This window comes from Scleropages formosus, chromosome 6 (assembly GCF_900964775.1).
Source record: "Scleropages formosus chromosome 6, fSclFor1.1, whole genome shotgun sequence".
Taxonomy (NCBI): Eukaryota; Metazoa; Chordata; class Actinopteri; order Osteoglossiformes; family Osteoglossidae; genus Scleropages; species Scleropages formosus.
Genome location: NC_041811.1, coordinates 31903945 through 31926999, shown reverse-complemented (window position 1 = coordinate 31926999; position 23055 = coordinate 31903945). Strand labels below are relative to the sequence as shown.

General features: G+C 50.2%; 1 protein-coding gene across 4 annotated transcripts in view; it reads right to left on the bottom strand.

Annotated features, from left to right (window-relative positions):
• LOC108933130 (autism susceptibility gene 2 protein-like) overlaps positions 1 to 23055 on the bottom strand; it is an 83266-nt gene that overhangs the window by 43602 nt on the left and 16609 nt on the right. For all 4 annotated transcript variants that reach the window (XM_029253100.1, XM_029253098.1, XM_029253099.1 and 1 more), the window contains one exon: positions 6734 to 6940. In XM_029253100.1, coding sequence (XP_029108933.1) covers positions 6734 to 6940 — 207 coding nt within the window. The remainder of the gene's footprint in view (positions 1 to 6733; positions 6941 to 23055) is intronic.

Sequence of the window (23055 nt, the reverse complement as noted above, 5' to 3'; positions counted from 1 at the left end):
AAACCGTTTCCTTGGCGACCACTACGACAACAGCTCTCCGGACTGAAGGAATTTTTATTTATAAACACCACAACGCAACTAAATTGTTCAACCTTCTTATTTACGCCCATTTTTGCGTTGATTATGATCGTGATTATCAAGTTTAGCAATTACAGAAACACCACTAGTCCTTCTGGAGTGTCAGTTTTAGCTACGGAATCTCGCCTTGACTATTTCTATTAAAATTTTTAAAAAATTTCACAATTTTTGCACACACTTATAAGGAACACTACTGAGATTTTAAATTAAATTAAATTAACAAAAAAAGCTAATTTTCTGCATGTGCCAGAATATTTTAGAACAGCCTAGAAAAAAAGCACTGAAACATAGGTGCTGGAAGATTCTAGAAGCACCAGTACATTGTCAAAAAAGCACCAGATCCTACATTTACATGTACTTATTTAACAAAACACTTTTTTCCAAAGCGACAGACATCTCATAGAAAACTGTGTGTCCTAACCCTAACGCATCGTTTTTACTATACAATGTAACAAATATTGTTAATTTTTCTTCATTTTCTATTCACTTTTCTTACATTAAACATAGTTTGGTGTCACTTCATATGTCCGTTTTCAGAAAAATATTCAACATTCTGGAAAAGACTGAAATTTGACTCTGGGTTCCAATCACTGAATATTCCCGCACCTTTTAGGACCTGATGCTTCTCGGAATGTTTTTTTTTTTTTTTGTATTTTCTGGAATGTTCCGGTGCCTTCTAGAATGGCTGTAAGATACCAAATTAAGTGTCACACTACAAGAATTAGTGGTATTTTTGTAATCAGACAACTTTAATCGTAATGCAAGAAAAAGGAGAACTATAAAACATTTTGTTACACTGTGTAATGTTTTCCCTCTATGTTTCAGAGGAGCACTTTTTTGGGTCATGTAAACAGAAACCTCACAGAGTGGCTGCCACAAAATTAGAGTGCAAGTCCAATTAAAATTACAATACACTGGTAGGCAGTGTAACACCGCCTTGTCAGGCTCTCCATACCCAGTTGTGTAGTTTTCCCCCCAAATGCCACCCAGTCACCCTTATGTTAAGTGACAAGCGCAGGGTCATCAGTTCACACTGAACCAGCCTAGGGTGCAAGGGGGTGGGGTCCTAATGGGTTTACGCTGCCGGCAAGGTGGACGAGTCACGCACACCTGGCTGGCGATAAAGGAACCCTGGGAAATCGACATCCTTGGGGGTGGGGTTTAAGCCAGCGCGTGACGCTCAGTATTACGAAGAGCGGATCTGGAGAAACGTGTTACACTCCTTACCACCAGGGGGCAGTAACACCCCTCTGCTGGACTAAGTCTTCTTACAAGTTATTTCCTTTGCAAGGCAGAGAAACATTTTATTTCCCCTTAACAGTTATTTTATAGAGCAGCTGCTTAAAGACCAGGCGCTTATTCATGACTCCTTCCATTAACTTCACCGATTAATCCCCTTTAACCAGCAGGTGGCGTAGCGGCAAAGTAGCTGGTAGCACAAAGAGGACAGCGTGGGTCCAGAGTCCATGACGGAATTGTTACCGGAGCCTACGGCTGAGGACCTGAACCCGAAAGGTGGTACATTCTTAAACGAGGACACGTTTTAAGTTTAGTGCAGTTGATGATGATAAGACTGAGGACAAAACAGAGTGAGCAGGGTGTATGGTGAAAAGCACCCACCAGTTGAAACGACATTCATCGCACAAACGGGGCACCCGGTACCCCCATCCCAGGTGTGCTCCGATTCGTCACTTCCAGGGATTCCACTATACAGCAACCCAGCAAACACGGTAAAGCACAGTACACAGTGGTATATCACCTCCTATGGCAAGGTAAGTGTGTAGTGCAATGAGTGTAATCAGAGTAAGTCAGCCACTGTGAGACAAGTGTTTCGGGGGGTGAGCAGCCCCCACTCGACCCACAGACACCAGACGGGTTCGTAGCCCTTTCTCCTATTCATCTCAAGACTCTACGATGCTTTTCGCCTCGACGTTTTCAGCACCGTTGAACTTCCCACATCTTTGTAACACCAGTAAAATAAACCTTGATGGCGTCCTGATGAGGCTTCCTGCCCGAGGAGCCAGGGCGACTTCAACACACAGGAGGTTAATATTTTAAAGCGCGACGAGAAACAGTTCTACAGAGAAGTTGCATCTCTCCAGCTCTTCTCAAATGCAAAATTTAAATTATTTCATTATTTAGATAATTAATTATAATTGGCTTCCGTCAGAAAACGGACGATTTTAATCATCCACCCGCACGGGGCGGATGGTTTTGCCACGTCACATGCCTGGACCTGGGACAAAAAAAAATTAACCATATGTTTCACACATCCTAACTGTTGCCTGAGTGTTTTCATTACACACATCACACACGCTATTCGTTTCATCGACACTTACAATGTGAACTTTGTCTGCTGCGGTCCTCACGACGACTCGCCCGTTTCCACAGCTGAGTAGTTTTTACTGCACGTTTACACTACATTTATTTTTTAAACAACTCACAATGTAAAGCTTTATACAAGTATTTACCAACTTATACACCTGGGTTATTTTACTGGAGCAAACTAGGGATTCGAACCCGTGACCTTTGGGTCTAAAGGCAGCAGCTTTAACCACTACGCTACCAGCTCCCCCCATACCTGCAATTCCAGTCTGCAGCGGGAGGTACTCTTCCCACAGACCTACAGAGGTGGGGGGAGCGGGGAGGTGTGCGTTTGTGTCACGGATAACAAACATCTGTTTCAACAACAGCACTAATCTGATTTAATAGAAACTGGTTCACATCCAGCCCAGTTTCCTTCCAGTCACGGACAATTAACAGCTGGGTGGGGTTTAGAAACATCCCGCTGCTTCATTGAACAGGCACGGTGAAATGACTGCATGCTCAGGTACACACACACACACACACACACACACACACACACGCTGCACCGAGCGAATGAGCCGTGCATATTCCGTTAAGACGGCGCTGCGGCGCTTATGGATTTTGGGGGATCCGAAAATGATTTCCTAACAGAACGCGGTCAAAGACAAGTAGCAAACATATCGACTGAATGTGCAGCGTGGGGTAAAGATTCAGGAACCATGTAATAATGTAGTATTGATCAGCCATCTTATGTAATCGGAAGCACCGGACTCATTGTTCGGGCCGCGGTCCTCTTCCTCGGAGCGCGTGGCTAGATCAATGCCCTTCCTGTCTGGTCCTGTGGAAGCCCTGGGAGCGTGTTGAGCGTGTGGTGCACGTGCCTCCCTGCAAGTCTGTGGAAGTACAAAGCATATCTTTCCATCCGGTTCCTGTTTACTCTGCTCCGCCCCTCCCTGTAGGCCTATGCACTGTGTACCGTCTTCATTTTTGGTGCGTGCGGTGCGCGTGCGCGCTTCTCCAAAAACCCAACGGTACTCCACAGCTCGTCTCCGATCTCGGAATTCACGCTGGGAACGCGGTGCGTTGCCGACTACGGTTCAAGGCTGCCTCGTGGTCGGTCCCCTGGGAGCAAAGAGCCCAGAGGGAGACGAAAAGAACGCAATCCCAAGTGGAGCCGTGACAAAATGGTCCAGATGCGAGTTCAAGTGCAGAGTCTCCAGGTGAGGGTGGAGAATCCATGGTACCATGACTCGGGGAGCACCTTCAACACCGCCCATCTGCGTACAGCTGAAAAGCATCAATACAGCACATATTCACTTGGCTTCCACCCTGGGCCTGGATCCCCCTTCCTACTGTTCCCAGCTACTGATCTCTTTGGTACTTTCCAGCCAGTCTTAACGACACTTGCTACGTCGAGGTCGACTCGTGTCATCACGTCGCACTCTGGGTATCTGGTGGACTCCAATTATTCCTGAATCCAGTAAACGAGGTTAAATGCTGTAAACGTAGGAGCAGAAGAGCTCCAAAACCCTGCCTTCGTTCCATTCGACGTCCTGCCGCTGGCCGGCGCCACCAAACCCCACCGGCGTCTCCAACAGCCAATCCTGGGAAAGGCAAGGAAAGGCAAACGGGCAGGACTCCCTGTAGAGGTTTCTTAGCCGCTCCTCCATTCCTCCCTCTGGACCGAAACACGAGTCCCACCCATTACAAAACCTAAATTTCGGACATCGCGCTGCTCCATTCGCACCTTTTCAGCGCGCCGTCGGCTACGATCTCCGCGCTGCGAGTCCCGTCCGTTAAGCCTGGTACATTTTAATGTGCATTTCTTCACGGACCGCTCGCTCCGGGACAGGAATATCAATCCACGGCGCCGGCGTGACATAGTTACCTGCGACAGGACTATCCATCTAGTGCAGATCTCCGTGTGACACAGCTCAGCGCCCAGGAATATTCATCTACATCAATTTTCGAGGGGCGTTTACTTCTGCAGGGATGTCAATCCACATCAAATCATGAAGTGGAGCGCTTGCTAAATGATTAATCTCGATCCCTGACGTACGGCAGGAACGGGCCTGTCATTAGCGTGATGGGTGTCCTGCCCGCGCCACACTTCCCAGTCGGGTCACTCGGTGCAGAAGGCTTCGGGAAGCGGAGAGAGGACCTGACGTGTTCTTGACCGAGATCATCCGCCATTCGCATTCTTACGCTTCCAGCGGCTCTAATTCATCGTTCTCGGCCTGGCAGGACCTTCTCGCCATACCTTTGAGGCTCAGCAGCAAAAAGCTCCCTCCCTGGTCACCACCGGGAGGGGAAAAGGTTTCCGACAAAGTGTTATCAGCGTACAGGAGCTTGCTGCTGCCCGACGCTGTTCGACCGCACATTTAACCCCAGCTAATCTGATCTACTTCGCAGCGAGGGGGGAAAAAAAAATGGCACGGAAAACACTTGGCAGATAAAGCTGACCACCTCTGCGTAATCCTCGTGGCTTCCTGCGGAGTCTGGTTCTGTAGGCAGGGGAGCCAATGAGAGGGCAGCGGGCGCGGCCCACGAGCGGCGGGAAAACAGCCCGGTTCGCAGCCCGCCGGCGATGCGGTAAACGCTTTGGCGACAGGTCGTCATCTCGACGCAACACGATTCCGGGGGGATTTCCAGCAGGGCCCGAGGAATTGAGCGCGAGGGACTCGCATACTTTTGAGTTAGAGAGTCTATTTCTGCGCCGGTGTGTAACCCGAGAGCAACGACACTAAACGGCGCGTTCGATAAAAGCGATGAGTTCTTTGATATTGTGATCGATTCCTACAAGGTGATGTCATCCTCCTGGAAAACCTCGGAACGATCCCCATCGAGCGTGCGCAAAACTAAAAATAGAGGGAATTCAAAAGCTAATAGAGGTATCATTTCAAGATCCCTTTTAATACTCCGGGGCTGTACTCCCCCCTCCCCGGCCGACACTTGCCCATGTCAACTTGCAATTTAAATGTTCAGCTGCGCTCGGTTTACACGCCGGTAAACTGAGATCGGCAGTTGTTACTCATTCGGCCAGCCCTGCTGTCACGTTCGCAGATTTACCTCGCTGGCTCCCAGAATGCCCTACGATCACCACGGAGCACTCCTCAAAGTTCTTTGCGTGAACACGCTCGATTAAGAGCGCACTGGACGTCCTCTGCCCCCGTGCGGCAATAGTTACCGTTCCCGGGAGGGAGACCAGCACGCACAGCCGTCTTCATATCTGCAGCTCCATGGCTTCCCAAGGACATTCGGGCAGCAGATAAAAACAGCAGGGCTCCGACCTGTCGCGGCTCCGGCCCGATGACGGGCGGAACTGTACTTCAGGGACGCCGGGGTTCCAGGAAAAGTCTTTGAGAAAACCCAACGGGAGCCACCGACGGGCCTCTCGAAAAGCCATCCGGCCTCCACGTTCCAACACCTATTGTATCCTCAGCCGTACCGTTCCCAAGCCGACTGCTGCTCTCACTCCCTCCACGAGACCAGAACCAGATGCACAGAACACACGCGGGTCAAACGCTCCAAGTCCACGACACCTGCGCTTAACTGTTCAATCGTCATGAAGATAAATGTGTAGAAGCCACTTAAGCGTCAAGCGTAAATCTAAGTCACCTCAGTTGACCTGGGGACATTGGGGTCATCATGGCTTTCTTGTTCCCATAATTTTGGTTTCCAAACTTCCCATTATGCCATGGGAATAGTTCACTTACACCGCATGAAGGTAAAAACACTACGGGTCCTGCGTTTCATCAACACATTCTACACCTTGTTTGAGAGCCAACTTACCAGCTCGGCCCCCACCAAGACCACTTGTATGGGTCCAACCAAGAGTTCTTCCCATCAAACCTTAGGGGTGTGATGTCACCAACCACAACGGAACGGCAACGTTGCTGTCAACACGTCAGCCCGTCTTCATTTCAAACAACAAAGAACCCTCTCAAACATTCGCTGTGGGCTGGCGCTCGGAGAAGCACATTCCGATTTCGCACCGCTGTGGGATCACCCTGGGTCACCATCCCCTTGCTCCACTGCCACACTTAGGCTGAACGTTGGGGAGCAAAGATGAACTGACAGGAAACCGCCCTCCAGCCCAACCGAACAAAACAACAACCCTTTATTAAGATCTTTATTTCATACTAACCTCACATCGGCATCGATGTTAAGCGAGAGAAGATGTTCCCCACCGAATCCCAGTTCACAGTGAAGAACACATTCCAGGAGCAGCCCACACACTGAGGGCCATAATTAACGTTTCTCCGAAACTATGACCGACAGCATCGCCCATCTCGGCTATCGACAGGACTACCGTGTGCAAACGGTCATTGACGTGCCAAACCACTACCTGCTGGCTCTTCTTCGAGTAGGTTTTCATCTTCCCCCGGTCGTTCCTGCGGTCACGCTCCGAGCCCGTCCCGCGGTCCAGAAGGCCATGCTCGTGAAGACCGTTCTCCACACCGTTCTCCGCCCGAGGCCTCTTCGCTGGCTGCCTGTCCCATGTCTCCCTTCCATCGGACACCCTGAGGCTCATCGTCTTCTTCTGCAGGACCAGCTGGGGGATAAAACCAGAAAAGCATGAGTCAGCTTCCGGAAGGCGCGCCGCTTGGGATAAAATCTCAGCGAGCGCCACGAGTAAATCACACTCGAGCGAACAACTTTAAACTCTGGACACCTGAGCCGCACCCCCCCCGCTCCCGCACTTTGGCCGCTGCCAGTTCCCTCAGAGGTGCCGGAGTCGTCCCAAAACTGTCTGAGCAGCAGGGCTCAAACGAACGGTTGCCTGGTGCCCCCATCCGCCCTGCGCACGTTGGCAGACCCGGCATCTGGGCCACGCAAGGGAAACGAGGCATGCGGAGCCTTGTAAATACCACCGGGTGCCTCACAGAGGGGCAGGCGCCTCTCGAGACCCCACGTGCTGCCAAACAGATGGGTTCTTTGAAGGCGCCGGCGGCAAAGCCACATACCTCAAGACTCCAACGAACGCTAGTCTCTGCTTCATTTCCCCTCGAAGATCACAAATCCTGTCTCAGGCTGATTTATTAACATGATTATTACTACTACTACTTTGATTGTAGAAGAGATAAAGCTGATCATGTCACTTGAAGCTCAGTCAATGAAACTACACCTATCATACTTTGGCCATATGTTGATATGTTAACAATAATGGGGACAACACTGGAAGTGCTCGCCAAATTTACATTTATTTATTTAGCAGATGCTTTTCTCCAAAGCAACTTACAATGAACTCTAGGTAGTGTTTCCAACCCAGACACCTTATTCACTGTGGTGACTTACACTGCTAGATACACTACTTACACTGGCTCACTCATCCATACATCAGTGGAACACACACACACTATGGATGAACCTGAACACCACATCTTCAGACTGTGGGAGGAAACCAGAGAACCCGGAGGAGACCCACGCAGACACGGGGGAGAACATACAAACTCCCCACAGACCGAGTGAGGATCGAACCCACGTCCTCTCACACCACCCAGGCGCCGTGAGACAGCAGCGCCATTCGCTGTGCCACCGTGTTGCCCAAATTAACACAAAACATATTTCTTTTTAGATCTTTAACTCAAGTCACCATGACTCGAACCCGAATCGATGGCACTTTACTACTACTATTTTCCGGACCCACTGGAGCGAGGATTTCAAGGGCCAAGGTTTGCCGACTCCTTTCCATGGGTCGCAGTGGGAAGAGCTTGGAGCTTGACGTCAACGTACCCGAGCAACTCGAGTGAACTCAGCCTTTGTGGGGGAAGCGATGGCAATAATTACAGGGAATTTGTCTTCGACTGACAAAGAGACACCAGGGCACTGAGTAGGAGGAGCCAAGGTCAGTCAGAGCCAGAACAGCCAAAACGACCAGGTGATGGCAAAGATTACCACGCTACTTGCACAAAGGGCTGCTCTTAAGCCCCATGAGGCCTGTGGACATAGGTGCTGATGTCAAAGTGTTGGAAACCGAGTGGATGTGTCCTCTTCCGTTTTATGCCATTGAAGATGATCACGTGTTCATTCTCTCCAAAAAACCAACAGAAGGAAATTTGGGGTCGGGGGGTGGAATTTAAGTAAAAATACACCTACAAAAAAAGCTTTTTGGGACAGCCAGTAGCGTAGTGGTTAGAGCTACCGCCTTTGGACCCAAAGTTGCAGGTTCAAGTCTCAACTCCAGTTGTAGTACCCTTGAGCAAGGCACAAGCTGTAAATTGCTCCAGTTTAAAAACATACCCAGCTGGATTATGGGTAAATAATTCTAAGTAGATTATGTTCAGAGTGACTTACAATATTAAACATAAAATACTGTGATGGGAAGAAAAGAATTGTAAAATGGGTAACTTTCATTTGGATTTTTAAGAACATATAAAACACAGAGGAGACTGGAGATGCTCACAGCCAGGAAAGGACCAAAAAAAGATGCAGACCACCATGGAGACCCTCCAACACTCCACCTGGGAGCATCATGAGGGGACTGTGGTTATATTTAGTTCACTAGGACGGCAGGGGGGCTCGTACCCACCACAACAGTGCAATAATCTCAGCTGGGCCATATGACACACGTTACCACGGCAACAGCAGGGCAAGCCCAGTCTTTCCGGGATCTGTCGGCTCTCCCGGGTATTGTAAACGCTCCGAAAGATCAGCGCCGTCTTCGGCTGAGATGGAGGCAGAAGGACCACTCTAGGAGCTTCCGGAGGCGTTACAATGTGCCGTGTGTGTGTGTGGGGGGGGGGGGGGGGGTGACTCAATAACTCCTTCACATGGCGTTTTCCAAGCACACAGTTGGCACCAGGGAACATACCCAAAGGAGGGTTCTTCAGAGACCCTACAGGCTCCGCAGATGGTTCCGAGTGTGGGCTGTGCTGACTGCCTGGAAAGTACCATGGGAATGGTCGTGGCTTCCAAGTACCACAGATCCTGTGATGCGCAGCCAACCAATGAGAAAGTGGTTTTCATTAATGCCGATTATGGGAAGGAAACAAGTTATGGCAACGTCTCACACGGCTCTCAAATATTATACGGGGGCAATCCAGAAACTTCCGAGCAAGAGGTGCCAAAGGAGGCTCCGCCACTAGGTTAGAGAAAGAGACAGAACCCCCCGGCAACAACTTCACATCAAAATATGTAGCAATACATTTATATCTCACATCTCACCTTTGATGAGTTGGAAAATTTATAAAAGAGCCAGTTGAATAAGTAAATATTCACACGTCTGCGAAGCTCTTTTCTTCACAAGTGACTTCTGTTAAATACTAACACTGATTTACTCACTCACTATACAGCAGGGTCATTTTTGTCACCGAATCACTGTACTGTACTTTTACTGGAGCAATGCACGGTAAATACCTTGCTAAGGGGTACTGCGGTAGAAGGTTGGGATTCAAAGCTGGGTCCTTCAAGTGCAATATGGCAGCTATGACCACCATGGTACCTTCTGTCACTTACCCTTACTGGAGGTGTAAAACACCCCTCCACTCCCCAACAGCAGCAGGGGTGTGTTAGGGGAGCAGAGCACCAAAAGTGCTCCATTTAGTCATCATTCGCAGCACTGATACCCAGCTCAAGCGTCGCAGGGTCGTGCACAAAGACAGGGAATGTGATCGGAGCTTTGGCAGAGCCCGTCTGACCCCACGTACCGGCCCGCAGCCGACACACCTCGCACCCCCCGTGCGCGTCTCGCAAAGCGGCGCCTCTGTCTGAAGGGCAGCTGCCAGCCAGGATGCTCTGGGATGTGCATCACGATGACTGAACAAGTGCAAGATCACCGTCTGTCCCAATGGTGGGTGGAACAGGTGCGCAGACAATCACACCCAGTACGGGGAGCCCTTCTGCATACTGCTGGGGTGTGCGCAACAAGCAGGAACACAGTTGCCACCAACAGAGCATCTCCTACTGAACGCCCATAAACAAACACTGCTGGCTGCTTTAATGCAGTACAGAGCACTAAAGGAAACCATGTTATTGGAGGCCTGGGGGTGATGCTGCACCCCAAATGATGTCCTTCACTCCAACTGCGCTTCTCCAAAAGTGAGCAATAATGCAAAAGCGATGTTATATAAATAAATGGCTCTCTCTCTCTCTCCCTCTCTCCTTCCAGAGCAAGGCTACGTAAATGTTGGCCCGGGTCCCAGGCCCAGAGAGCTGGGAGACAATGGGGCGGCACCAGGTCTCCTTAATGGATCTGACAGGAACTCAGCAGACCCGTGTGCTACTCGCTCTCCCCCCCCTCCATTATTACACCCTTTATTCAGCTGCATGGTAAACTGACATGTGCGTCTGACACTGTTTACCCAGCTGGTCCTTCTAATGAAGTGCTTCCACTGAACATCTCAAGTCCTTCAAGAGTCTGACAACAAGGCTATTCAGGAGACTTCAACCAGCATCGCTTTTGGCCACTGTTAGAGGCCGTCGAATCGCTGACGCTCGGTAACCGCAACTCCAGAACTTTCTGTCATCCACTTTAAATTTTAAGCGCCGCGTTACGTTGGTGTCGGCACGGACGATGTACACGGGCATGGTAAAAGGACAAAGGGAGGCGTTTCGATCAAGTGACACTGAGCTTTCGCATCTCACAGTAGAGCTGCTGCCTTGCACGGGTTCGAATGCCACCTCCAGCTCTAGTAGCCTTGAACAAGATGCTTGCTCTAAAAACTGCTGTAACAGGCTGCAGCGTGCAGCAGTGGAGGACCAGTATGAGAAATCAAACTAAATTTTTCTGTTGAATAAACACACATTGCAGTCATGCAAATAAGCACAGGCTAATTTTTTTTTTTTTAAATTTTTTTCCTCCTCCCCCCACAAGCATGTGAGCTGTACCTCCATATTTAGGCGTTTTCTTTCTCGGTCGAAGGACAGCGCTCCGGTGGCTCGGCTTGCCTGGAGACCACAGAGAATAGGCACTTTGCGGCAAAATTGCTCCTATTGTCTCTAATTATGCATCTAATTAGGATGTGTCACCATAATAAATCACCATGCAAATTGCGCCTTTCAACTCATCCGCTGTCTAATTGCCCAGAGAGGCGACCAAACTGACGAATCATTAATATCAACTGGGAGGAAGAGACGCTGGAGAAGAAGGTAGATAAGCAGAGATAAACACAAGACGCACATTCAATAGCCATGGAGACTCCTTAATGGACCTGGGTGGGGGGGGGGACCGTCCTGGTAACCTATCGGAGAAAGCCTCTCGCTTAGGTACAAAACACCGGTAGCGAACCGAAACTGTCTCATTTCCATCTACCTACAATTATTTACCCATTTATACAGCTGGTTAATTTTACTGGAGCAATTTAGGGTAAGTACTTTGCTCAAGGGTACTACAACTGGAGGGGACATTCAAACCTGTGACCCTCGGGTGCAAAAGCAGCAGTTCTAACCGCTACTCTAGCGGCTGGCCATGAACAGCTGTACACTTACACACACTCCTCGTAGGTTCTGAGCCGCGGTTTCGGATGCGGGTTCCAACTGGGCTTGGTCTGAAGACACGTTCCACGTAAACTAGCGACCCTAAACAGCCCTTATAACACAGGAACAGCTTACGGAACCCCAATGAGGGACCCCCAGCGCCGGACCAAAAAGCAGCTGCGTTCAGTTGGACCCAGGTTGGGCAAATCCAACCCGATGAGCAGGTACTGCTGAAACACTCCAGTGACTTCGGGGTCATCGTGCGACGCCACTGATTTTGCGAGAAGACCACCACGAGGTCGACCCGGACAAACCAGATCACCTTGAACCTCGATCAGCCGCACTCGCCCAACACGGCCAGAACAGCGAGGAACGAGATCTAAGAGCGAACGGTTGCAGGTTCAGACTCCGAAGCAAAGTCCTCTCCTTATTTCAGCTCCTTAAATCTGAGCGTCTCAGTCCACGCACTCGGGGGGCTGGCCTGCATAAATCGAGACACCCTCACTGTCACAGAGGCTATTACAATGATAATGAAAACAATCACACTGCACTTTCAGCAAAATTGCATATTTTAAAGGAAAAAAAAAAAAGTCTTCAGGCTCAAGAGATTTCTCGATGCAAAACGGCGTAGGTACGTCGCTCCAAATGAGCAGATGTCGGGGAAAATTAGCAGCTCTTCCATGAATTCGCGAGGTCTCTAATAAGTAAACACATTTTGACAGGCATTCCACCTCTCAGAAATTACAATGTCAAACCTTCCCCGATCGATTCTAATGGGCCTTGAAACCCTACGACAGATGGAGCCGGGTTAACGCAGTACCGTCGGATTACGCCGATTGGAACGCGTGATAAAGGAAGCCAGATGAACGCACGTGGTCGCAGCTACACTTCAGATCTTGCCAGCTAGGATCTCCTCGTGCAACTGGGTCCAAACGCCGATCGAACGGCCCAACGGTGTATAATGGCCACTTCTCACGGAAGGGCTGCGTTTCACAAGTTGATCCTGTTCTTCGTTCCGCAGGCCGCTCGTGAGCCGAACACCGCTTGTCAAAAACGCGATCGTGGGACCGCCGGTCACGAAACACCTCCCAGACCTGTGTCCAGCGGTTCCCTTGTCCAGCAGGGCGGAAAGTGGATCACTGGCACCGAGAGGATAATTAACGCAACTAGCGTTTTCACTTCCTCTTCCAACAAAGGCCTCTTAGAGGAAATGAACAGCTCATGAGGGATTTCCGCGGTCACAGGTGGTCAACAGACCATCTGACCAGAGATCGGCGAAAAGACAATGGACGAGGTTTCAAAAGCACACACCAGTCGTAAGCGATCAGAACAGTCCGTGTCAGCAAAGGGAAAGAAGGTCTTGGAGACTTTTTGGGATCCAAGAATCTGGACATAAATGTGGGGTTGGGGGGCTATTAGAGGTGTGCCATGAACATACAGTAAGTGCATATCATAGGGAAGGTGAAAATATTTTACGTTTATTCATTTACCTTATGCATTGCTCCAAAGCAACTTACAATGTTAATCTGCTTACAGTTATTTACGCATTTATACAACTAGGTAATTTTATTGGTGTAATTTAGGGTAAGTACCTTGCTCAAGGGTATTACAGCTGGAGGTGGCATTCAGAACCTGTGACCTTTGGCTCCAAAGGTGTTAGCTCTAACCACTACACTACCAGCTGCCCCATTTCACATTATTTCTTCTATATGATTAAATATTATACAACAAACATGATCCACTAACCAGAGAAACGAAGCAGAACAGACAACCCAGACGTCCAATAGAGTTAAACCCCTCTCTGCATTTGAGGACACAAGTAAATGGTGTAAGAAACACCAAATCACGGGTCTCCAATACGCCGTGGCACCGAACAGGTGTAAAAAAGGACGCTTTCCGGTGGTGACTGGAAACACACAGCGGATGGTGATCAAGTCAAAAACAAAACGCGATCCCGAGTTCTGCAGGCGAACCAAACACTGGGCCACACGGTTTTCCCACCTGCTGCTAGAGGGGGTGTCACCTCTCCCCTGAAGACGTGTTTACATCCTGCTCCATCGCCCGCGAGACCCCCACCGCTCCGGGGACGGCCGCAAGGGCGAGGTCGCATGCGTGCGTGGCGCTGTGGAGGAAGTGACGTGCTGCGGGCCTGGGTGCGCGGCCACCGCAGCCTTTGTTCACCACGTTCACATCCTCCCAATTGTCTGACTTCAGACTAGGGTGCTGTCTGCACCGCACACGGCGTAAACAAGCTGCAAACCTCTTCGAGCCGGTCGGCCAAATTAGAACACGCAGTTCTTGCGCAAAACGCGGTGCCGGCTCATGCCGACACACGTCTCCCGTCAAACAAGTACCATGCTCAAGAGTGCTACGGTACAGGGGAATAAAGGGGGGGCTTCACAGGGCAACGTTCAGATCTCCCCCCCCCCATCTTTAATCGCTACAGTACCTGCTGTGTCTGTCTTGCGCTACGCTGCAAAAAACTAACGACGTTTCTAATTATGGGGAATAAACCAAGTGTCTAAACACTCATGTTGACTGAAAACTGGTACGAAAACATCGTTCTGCGAATAGGCCCGAGAACAAGTGGATTCACTGATTATTGGTCCAAATATTATTGCTCCAGCAGCTGTGTGCAACACTACATTGGGGTGTTGGACCATAGTACATCTTCACATGTCACTACACACACTCATATCTACACTTTACATGTATTTGTTTAGCTGATGCTTTTGTCCCAAGGAATTTACACCATTAATCTACTTTTATTTACTCAATTATACAGCTGGGTAATTCAGGGTAAGTAACTTGCTCAAGGGTACTACGGTACTACGGGTGACACGGTGCATAGCGCTGCTGTCTCACAGCGCCTGGGTGGTGCGAGAGGACATGGGTTCGATCTCCACTCAGTCTGTGTGGAGTTTGCATGTTCTCCCAGCGTCTGTGTACGTTTACTCCGGGTGCTCTGGTTTCCTCCCACACTCCAGAGACATGCTGTTCAGGCTCCCCCCCAGTGTGTTCCACTGATGTATGGATGAGTGACTCAGTATAAGTAGTGCATCTAGCAGCGTAAGTTTTTTTTCCTCCCCTGGAAGATATCATGGATGGAGCTCTTTTGGCTTCCACACCTGACTTTAGGACAGAATTTCAGAAACAAACAGCGTCAACATCATCCACGCTGAAATGGCAATTTTCCCGTCTTTCACCGGAAGACTCTCTCCCGGGGAGACCTACGAGACCTGTGGGTTGCACACTTCATCTGGTGCGGCAGCAGAACATTTGTGGATGTCGTGCGACACACCACGCTGGCATCCAGGGTCATCACCCAACACTGTAAAAATCACATCAACCCCACCTGACCTCCACAGTCCGGGATACCACACATCCCTCTCGACAAACGCTTCTTTGCACTGCAAAAAGAACACTCCCCCCCCGACACCATCTGTCAAACCTCAGACATGTCCATCATCCACGACCTGGGCGAACAGCCTCCATGACCACAGAGGAACTGCACTTTCCACCTGCTACCCCCAACCAAAAGCCGATCATCTCCGCAACCGCGCACATCAAGCGAAGCTCCTGCCTCAAGCAGACCTCGTTCACATCCCACAATGCGACCAGCGTCTGATCTGGAAGACATTAATTGGATCCAGTTGCCTCCTCCACAGCTCCCTTCTTAATTATAGGTTCTTGGCTTCAGCATTAACTGGGAGAAGTTCTTCCACGATGGCAGGCAGAGGAGAAGAGCCTCTCAAGAGCCCCCGCTTCATTTAGAACGAGGAACCGGGCTTCGGAACGTGACAAGTCAGCTGAGGACCCCTCGCTTCAAAGGAATTCTCCATCGCTCCTCGTCTTCAGGCCTACCTCTATTGGGCAAACGAGGGTCCGAAAGCTCCAATCTGGCACGTTTGAGAGACGGTGTAAAAGTACTGTCCGTACCCTGTAATTGCGGGGTTTCACTTTACATCAACACTTCGATGAAGAGCAAACAAATGTACCTGCAATCACTGCTGAAGTCACGTCTGACGCCGTCTCTCTGTAGTCACAAGCTTACCTCACATACATGAACACCCCCCCCACCAAAGGTAAGGTAAAAGGGGCATTTTTAATCTCCTGATCTTAAAGCAGCCTTTTTCCCCACTTCCTTTATCCAAACCATCAGAGAGCCGTATTAACCTTTCCGTACCTTATTTGTGCTTAAGATCATTCCAGTGGCTCGGCGGGAGCAGCGGATTGCTGCGAAATGGAAGGACCTTGCCGGGGGGTGGGGGGGTGGGGGGGCTGGGTGAAAGTCCTTAAAGCCAGAGGTGATTAAACGCCTAATTAGCTACGCTTACCCAGTGACAGGCCACAGACGTGGCAGGATGCCCACAGAGACTAGCAGGTCATTAAACGAAGCCCTCCTTCCCACTAATGATGTAGGAAGGAGACGTGGGCGTCGAAAGGACCGCAGGTGGATTCTGGCTCAATAAAACTGCAGTTTACACTAAACAGAGGGAAGGTTCGAGTCCCAGGAGGAGCCTTCGGAAACAGCTGCATTGCGCAAGGGGGACCCAACCATTCGTTGCGTAAAAAGCAGCTGCCTTTGGACCCAAAGGTCACAGGTTTGAATCCCACCTCCAGCTGGAGTACTCTTGAACAAGGTACTTAGCCTAAATTGCTCCAGTAAAAATTACCCATCTGTATAAATGGGTAAAAAATTCTAAGTAGCTTAACACTAAGTCGATTTGGCGAAAAGCAGCAGCTAAATCAACAGATGTAAATGTAACGTGGTGAAAAAGCGTGGTCGAGCTGCATGTCACACTATTTCCTACCTCTAGACTGACACTGACACACACACAAAAACACAACCTGTCCACGAAGCCGAGAGTAGCTACCGCCAGCTCGAGCAGGGAACCTCCAGCCGAATCGGCCGCGCCGTGCCGGATGTTTATCACCGGACTCGAGGCTCCACCGGACAGCCAGCAGAGCGATAATGTGGTGCGTGTCAGTGGGTGTCGCTGCGGGGGCCGTTTCCGCTTATTGATGGCACCCCATACCCGGGCCTGGAGCAATGAATAAATTCCGAAGAAGCACTTCAACGGTATTTATGGCTGCCGCCGACAGAAGCGTTTCGCCTCCTACCTGCTTGCGGGACAGAGGGCGGAAGATGCAGTGAAAATGGACACACACACACACACACACACACACACACACACACACACACACACACACCCACACCCACCCATCCCAAGCGGTCAGCAAACACGGGCGATGAGACACCCTCATTCACACGGAGGTCAACTCCGGGGATTCTCCCAACCAAGGGAACCGCCCCCTTGCACCGCGAGCACCGGCGGCGTAGTGCCAAGAACGATGCAGGTGCAACGAGCACAAACCTTCATCTCCTCCAACATCTTGCCAAGCACAGCTTAACCTCTCCCAGCGAAAACATGAAAAGACTCCATCACGCCAGCAAAGACAAAGACGATATTTATCTTAATTATCTGTCACATTACCGTAATGACCAGCGTCCCAGTGCCCGTGCCGGCGAGTTAAACACTCGAGCGGATCTTCGTTCCGGCAGGACGCCGACAGAGACTGGCGCGACACCGCCAAGCCCATTAGCCTCTGCGCCGACCCGTCTCTCGGCGTCTTGTTTATGCAAGAGCTCCTCGGGGCCATCAATTGGCAGCCCCCCGTTCAAGGCGCAATTTCCGGAGAACGAAACGATCTATTACTTCACAACTTGGTCCTCGGAGCAGCACCGCACAGGCTCCAGGAGAAACATGACAAGCGTGACAGTTCCCGGAGCCATATGCCAGGGGGTCTAGGGATGTGCGTGGTAAAGTACCGTTTCGGTCCTCCAATCACGACAATCAGAAAATACGACAACGTCCCTACCTGGGTTCTCTCGAAACGCGATCAACGCGTCAAAACGGCGATTGGTTAAAAGATGGTCGTGGAGCAAAGACGCAGCAGAAGAAATGATGAGCGCTATGTAAAAAGCAGGTACAAGCGGTGACATGAGGTGAGAAAACGACAAAGGGACTGACAGCAAGAGAACCGAGCTGATTAAGTGGAAGCCTTGTAAAAAAGCAGGAAAACCTCCCCGCTGAGCTGCACTTTACCTGCCGTTACCATGTACACCCCTCCAGGTCTGCTATCCTCATACAAGGACAGGGGCAACACTTTCCCCCACCTGCCCCAAGACCAATGGCAGGAGCCAAAGCACAACCTTTCAGTGGCCCCGCCCCCTTTTCCACGGGGGGGGGTTGGTTTGTAAAACGAAAGTATATTATTTCATTGCTTGCCACAGCACAGCTGTCTTCTCATCAGCCCTGGCTTGTGTGTCCACCAGCAGCCCACCCAGACACCCACACCCACACCCACAGAGAGAGAGAGAGACAGACTGATTTCCGGATTTTCCGAGACATCTGCCTTGTTAAAAATCAATATGGACATTCCGAATGTCATCACACTGCAACAAAACAGAAAATCCCTTCCCCTCCTGGGAGATTTCACACCCCCTCCTTCCACCTCCAGTTTATTTAAAAAAAAAAAAAAAAAAAAAAAAAAAAAAAGACAGACACACAAAAGAGCCAAAGGAGTGATCTTCCCGGCTTGTGCGACTGTAGAGGCGTTTGCAGCCTGGCAGATGGTGGACGGAGGAGAAGCTGAGATCTTAAGCCTCCGTTCTGGCTCAGGAGGCAGGAAGCGGTGGGCAGAGACATGAGTCCGAAGCCTCCGTACACGCAAACGGATCCCATCCCCCCCTCGAGCGAAAGGAACGGGCTTCGCCGTCGATCACCGGTCATAAGGGTTCGAACGTTCAAACTGAAATATGTGACACTAACCAGCAAAGTGAGTCTCCTGGGATCTCTCATCCACCTGATGACACGCAATCCTAGTAGGAGAACACCCAAAAAAAAAAGTGCACCTGTCCTCGGAGAAACATATTAGCTAAAAAGATTAATCACCTAAAGGGATTAATTTAAGACTTTACAAATATCGTGTTCTCTGCAGCAGCACAATCTGCATACAATATATACTGAACGAACCCTTTAATAAAGGTCATATTTCCTCCTGCTTTAAGTGCCCTCATTCATCCAAAAAGTTTCACCGAACATGGTAGGACAGCTGGTACAGTAGCGGTTAGAGCTGCTACCTTTGGATCTGAAGGTTGCAGGTTCGAATGCAACTTCCAGCTGTAGTACCCTTGAGAAAAGTACTTATGCAGCTGTACAAATGGGGAAATTATAGGTACATTAACACTGTGATTCACCTTGGAGGAAATCAGCAGCTAAATAAACGGAAATATAGCGCGAGGCTACAGCCACCACTGGAAATTTCCCACAACTGACCAACTGACTGATGATGTCACTTCCTGTTTGGGGGAGGCAGCGTCGATGGGCCGTTACCTGTATTTTGAGCCTACCTATCACCACTTAGTGAGTTCGAGACCCCAGCAGGACCCCATCAAAGACACCACACTGACTAACACTCGGTTCACACACTCTACATTACATTTGTGAGATTATAGTATTGAACAGATACGTGATTTACAGTTAATGATGCCGACGCTTTTATCCAAAGTGAATTACAATGTCAATTTACTTAGTTATATAGCCAGGTAATTTCACTGGAGCAATTTAGGGTAAGTGCCTTGCTCAAGTGTCCTACAGCTGGAGACTGTATTCGAACCATGAACCAAGAAGGCAGACGTAACCGCTACGCTATATGCTGCCTCAGCAGATTTAACGCCAATCTTCCATACATTGTGATTTCTACCAGAGAGTCCAATTGTGGAAGAGCAGCAATGAGAACCTCAACCAGACTTAAAAAAAAAAAAAAGATTGAGGGCTGTTCAGGGGTCACTTCTGCTCCACCCGTCCGCTGAAACGCCCCTTTCGCCAGCAGACGTCTTCGGAGGACGCACTGCCGGGGTGCCCGTATTCCATACCACCCCTCTGTGACAAATCCAGAGGACGCGGTGCAAGGAAAGCTGCGAAGGCCCACTAAGCAAGCAGGCGAAGCTCGAGGAGCACTCCAGCGTCCCGGCACAACCCCTCTTGGGACGCAGGAAACATCGTGCCGGATCCGAGCGACGTCCACGTTCGGAAGGGCGTCCTTGGAAAGACTAGGTCCCATTACCGCGAGGTCACCTGAAGACATCGACCGCTCGCTCCCTGCCATTAAAACCTCAATGACGACATTTCCACTGCAGAAGGCGGTCAGATAGGAGACAAAAGTCACCTCCATTACGATGATCGAGGCCCAAGTTGTCACGATACAAAAAATAAAAAGGGTTGAAAACCGCATCAAAACTCAAATGATTATTTGTACGCATTGGAAAGAACCCACGTTAGAAGGAGTGCAGCTCTTCAGTGGGGAGGAGGTTTATTTTAAAAAGCTATTTCACATGAAGCGGCTGCCTACAGAAGCTCCCGGAAGGGAGAGGAGAAAGGCGCTCGGCTCCAGTGAGCCTAAGCCCTCTTCGAGGCGGAAGCAGACTATAAAAATAAAATAAAATAAAATTAAAAAAAACCGGGGGGGGGAGGCCCTCGCCACAGTAATCCAATATGAAGACATCCACCCCCGCGATGGTACCATTACCTCTGGCGCACGACAACCCCAGACAGCGAGAGGGCGGGCCGGCCGAGGCGCGAGGGGCCAGCGGAGCGTCTTTATCGGCTCAGAACGGGGTGGGAACGGCATCCTATTACATACGCCAGAGCCCGTCTTTCTTCCTGCGCCGCTCTCCTCTTCCACGGGGTGTTTAAGGAGTCGGGCGGACGTGACTCGCATGCTTCCTTCGGGACTCCTCTCCCAGATGTACGGGCTCCACCAAAGACGCACGCCAGAGCCAAACCCAGCATCTATCAGTCGAGGAGGCACTTCAGTCGCAAGGGGTCGATCGAGGTCATATCGGCGCACTGTCCACCCACTCCAACAGCTGGATATTTCCAGATGCACGATAAACATCTGCCTATGGCTTCCAGAGCAAGTTAGGCTGTGTGGGATCTGACCCCGTGACCCCCTGGTCACATGCTGATTTTCCCTCATCAGCCCAGCACTTCCTGCATTACGAACAAAAACGTAAACACCCCGCATAACAATGACTGCGAGATGATTGCTAAAAGAGCTGGCTTCTGACCAAACGGTTGCAGGTTCAAGACCTAGCAGGTGATCTAGTATTCCATCAGCTAAGATTCTGGAAGAAAAGCTTGCGTGAAGCAAACACACTATGTTGAGGGGAGTTTTTTTTCCATTAAAGGTCAAAAACAGCACTTTTTATGGGGTAGACAGGAAAGAGGCTCAAGTTCCACACAAATCCAGGCAGAGAGGAAGCAACCGGCAGAACTCGGAACCAAGCCAAGCGGATATTTTTTTGGGCAGAGGGGAAAGATGTGGGGGGGGGGGGGCACAGCGGCACAGCAGGTTTGGCCAGGTCCTGCTCCCTGGTGGGTCTAGGGTTCGAATCCCACTTGGAGTGCCTTGCGATGAACTGCTATCCCATCCTGGGTGCGTCCCCTCCTCCTCCAGCCTTGCACCCCGTGTTGCTGGGTTGGGATCCGGCTCGCCGCGACCCAGCCCGGGACAAGCGGTTTCAGCAAGCGTGCGTGCGTAAGATGTGGGCCCATTTGCCCACGCTATTACACCTATGTGCTCTCGGAGTGGTGTACGGTCGGTCCGCTGCAGGTGACAATCCCCCAAGTGTGTGCAAGAACATTACCAACATCCTCACTTCCCGTTACCCAGCCTGCGTGACCCACACACGCTTCACACTTGATACTCCGGTACACCGCAGCAGCTCAGTGTTTGGTTTTGCTCCGAGACCTCGCAGCCATTCCCAGAGGGTGCTTCTCCGGCTGTTCCCCCACCTGCGGAGCCCCCCGCATCGCGCTGCCGCGTCATTGCTGCGCAGGGCTCGCCGGGCGCGGCTCCGCAGCCCGGCAACAGCAAGGAGCGCGGGTGCGTCCGCCCACCCTTGCCCCATCGATGTTGGCCGAGCCATTATTTGTGACGAACGCCGTCGCCCTGCGGTCCGCACAGACGCCACCGGTTCACCGCCGCGTCACGCAGCCTGCTCAGAAGACGCCGTTTATCCGAAGTTGCTTGTCCGACCCACAATTTCACCCGTTTTCCCAGCTACGTGTTCAGCGAGCCGTTTCACCGGCCGTTGCTGGGGTTTCAAATATGCCCTGTTCCTCCACCAGTAACAAACTCGCCTCCCTCCTCCCGTCCGCTCATTTCCTCCGAGGAGCACGAGGCAGTTAACTAGAAGTGCCTACGAACTTCACGGCCGCGCTGATGCAATAGAGTGCGGCTCGGTGGAAACAAGAATGGCTTCAAATGACGAGAGAAAGTCAAAAACAACGTAACACCACACCAAGACCATGGGCTATTATGCCCTCATTTGTATTCCGATCGAAGCATCCAGGTACCACGCTCTAGGACTTGGAGTACAATCTCTCGAAAGACAAGCGAACGACGACGACGACAAGATTTCATCCATCGAGCCACAGCCAATGAATGACCACATCATGCATGTAATGCAGAGCCATGGCAGTCCAGAGCCTATACTGGAAATATGGGGCATGAAGCAGGGTACACCCTGGATGGGATGCCAGTCCATCTCAGTGAAATCGCATCCATTCCTTTGTACATTCTACATGAACTACACTACCCAACTCACCTGAAATACATCTTTTGACTGTGGAAGGAAACCAGAGCACCTGGAGGAACCCCATACAAACATGCCAAGAACACGCAAACTCCACACAAAATCAGTTGGATTCAAACCCAAATACAAACCAAGAGCCATGAGGCCTAAGCGCTGCCAACTCAAAAAGGCACAACTATGCTGCATTTTTCTTTTTGAACGAAGCAACAGACCTGTTTAATAAGAGGGTCCTCAACTTATAAACACAACTAGGACAAGCCTGTTCATAACTTGATCAAAGTAAATGTAACGGCAACGTGAGAACTGATAAAACTTTTATTAAACTGAGACTCCCTCAATACATTTAAAAAAAAAAAAAAAAAAAAAAAAAACTGAAAATGTGATGAACCAAAAAGTAAGACCTTCATGCATATATTACATTTTCATCAAGTTCTTGTCCAAATCTGGGATGCGGTGGTCCACAGTCTATCCTGGAAACAGTCTGCAAGGCTGACTGGGGCATGAGGCAGGGTACGCCCTGGATGGGATGCAACTGGGGGGGGAAAAAAAAAAACATGAAGTGTACTGCATAGTAAGTGGGGGAGTGG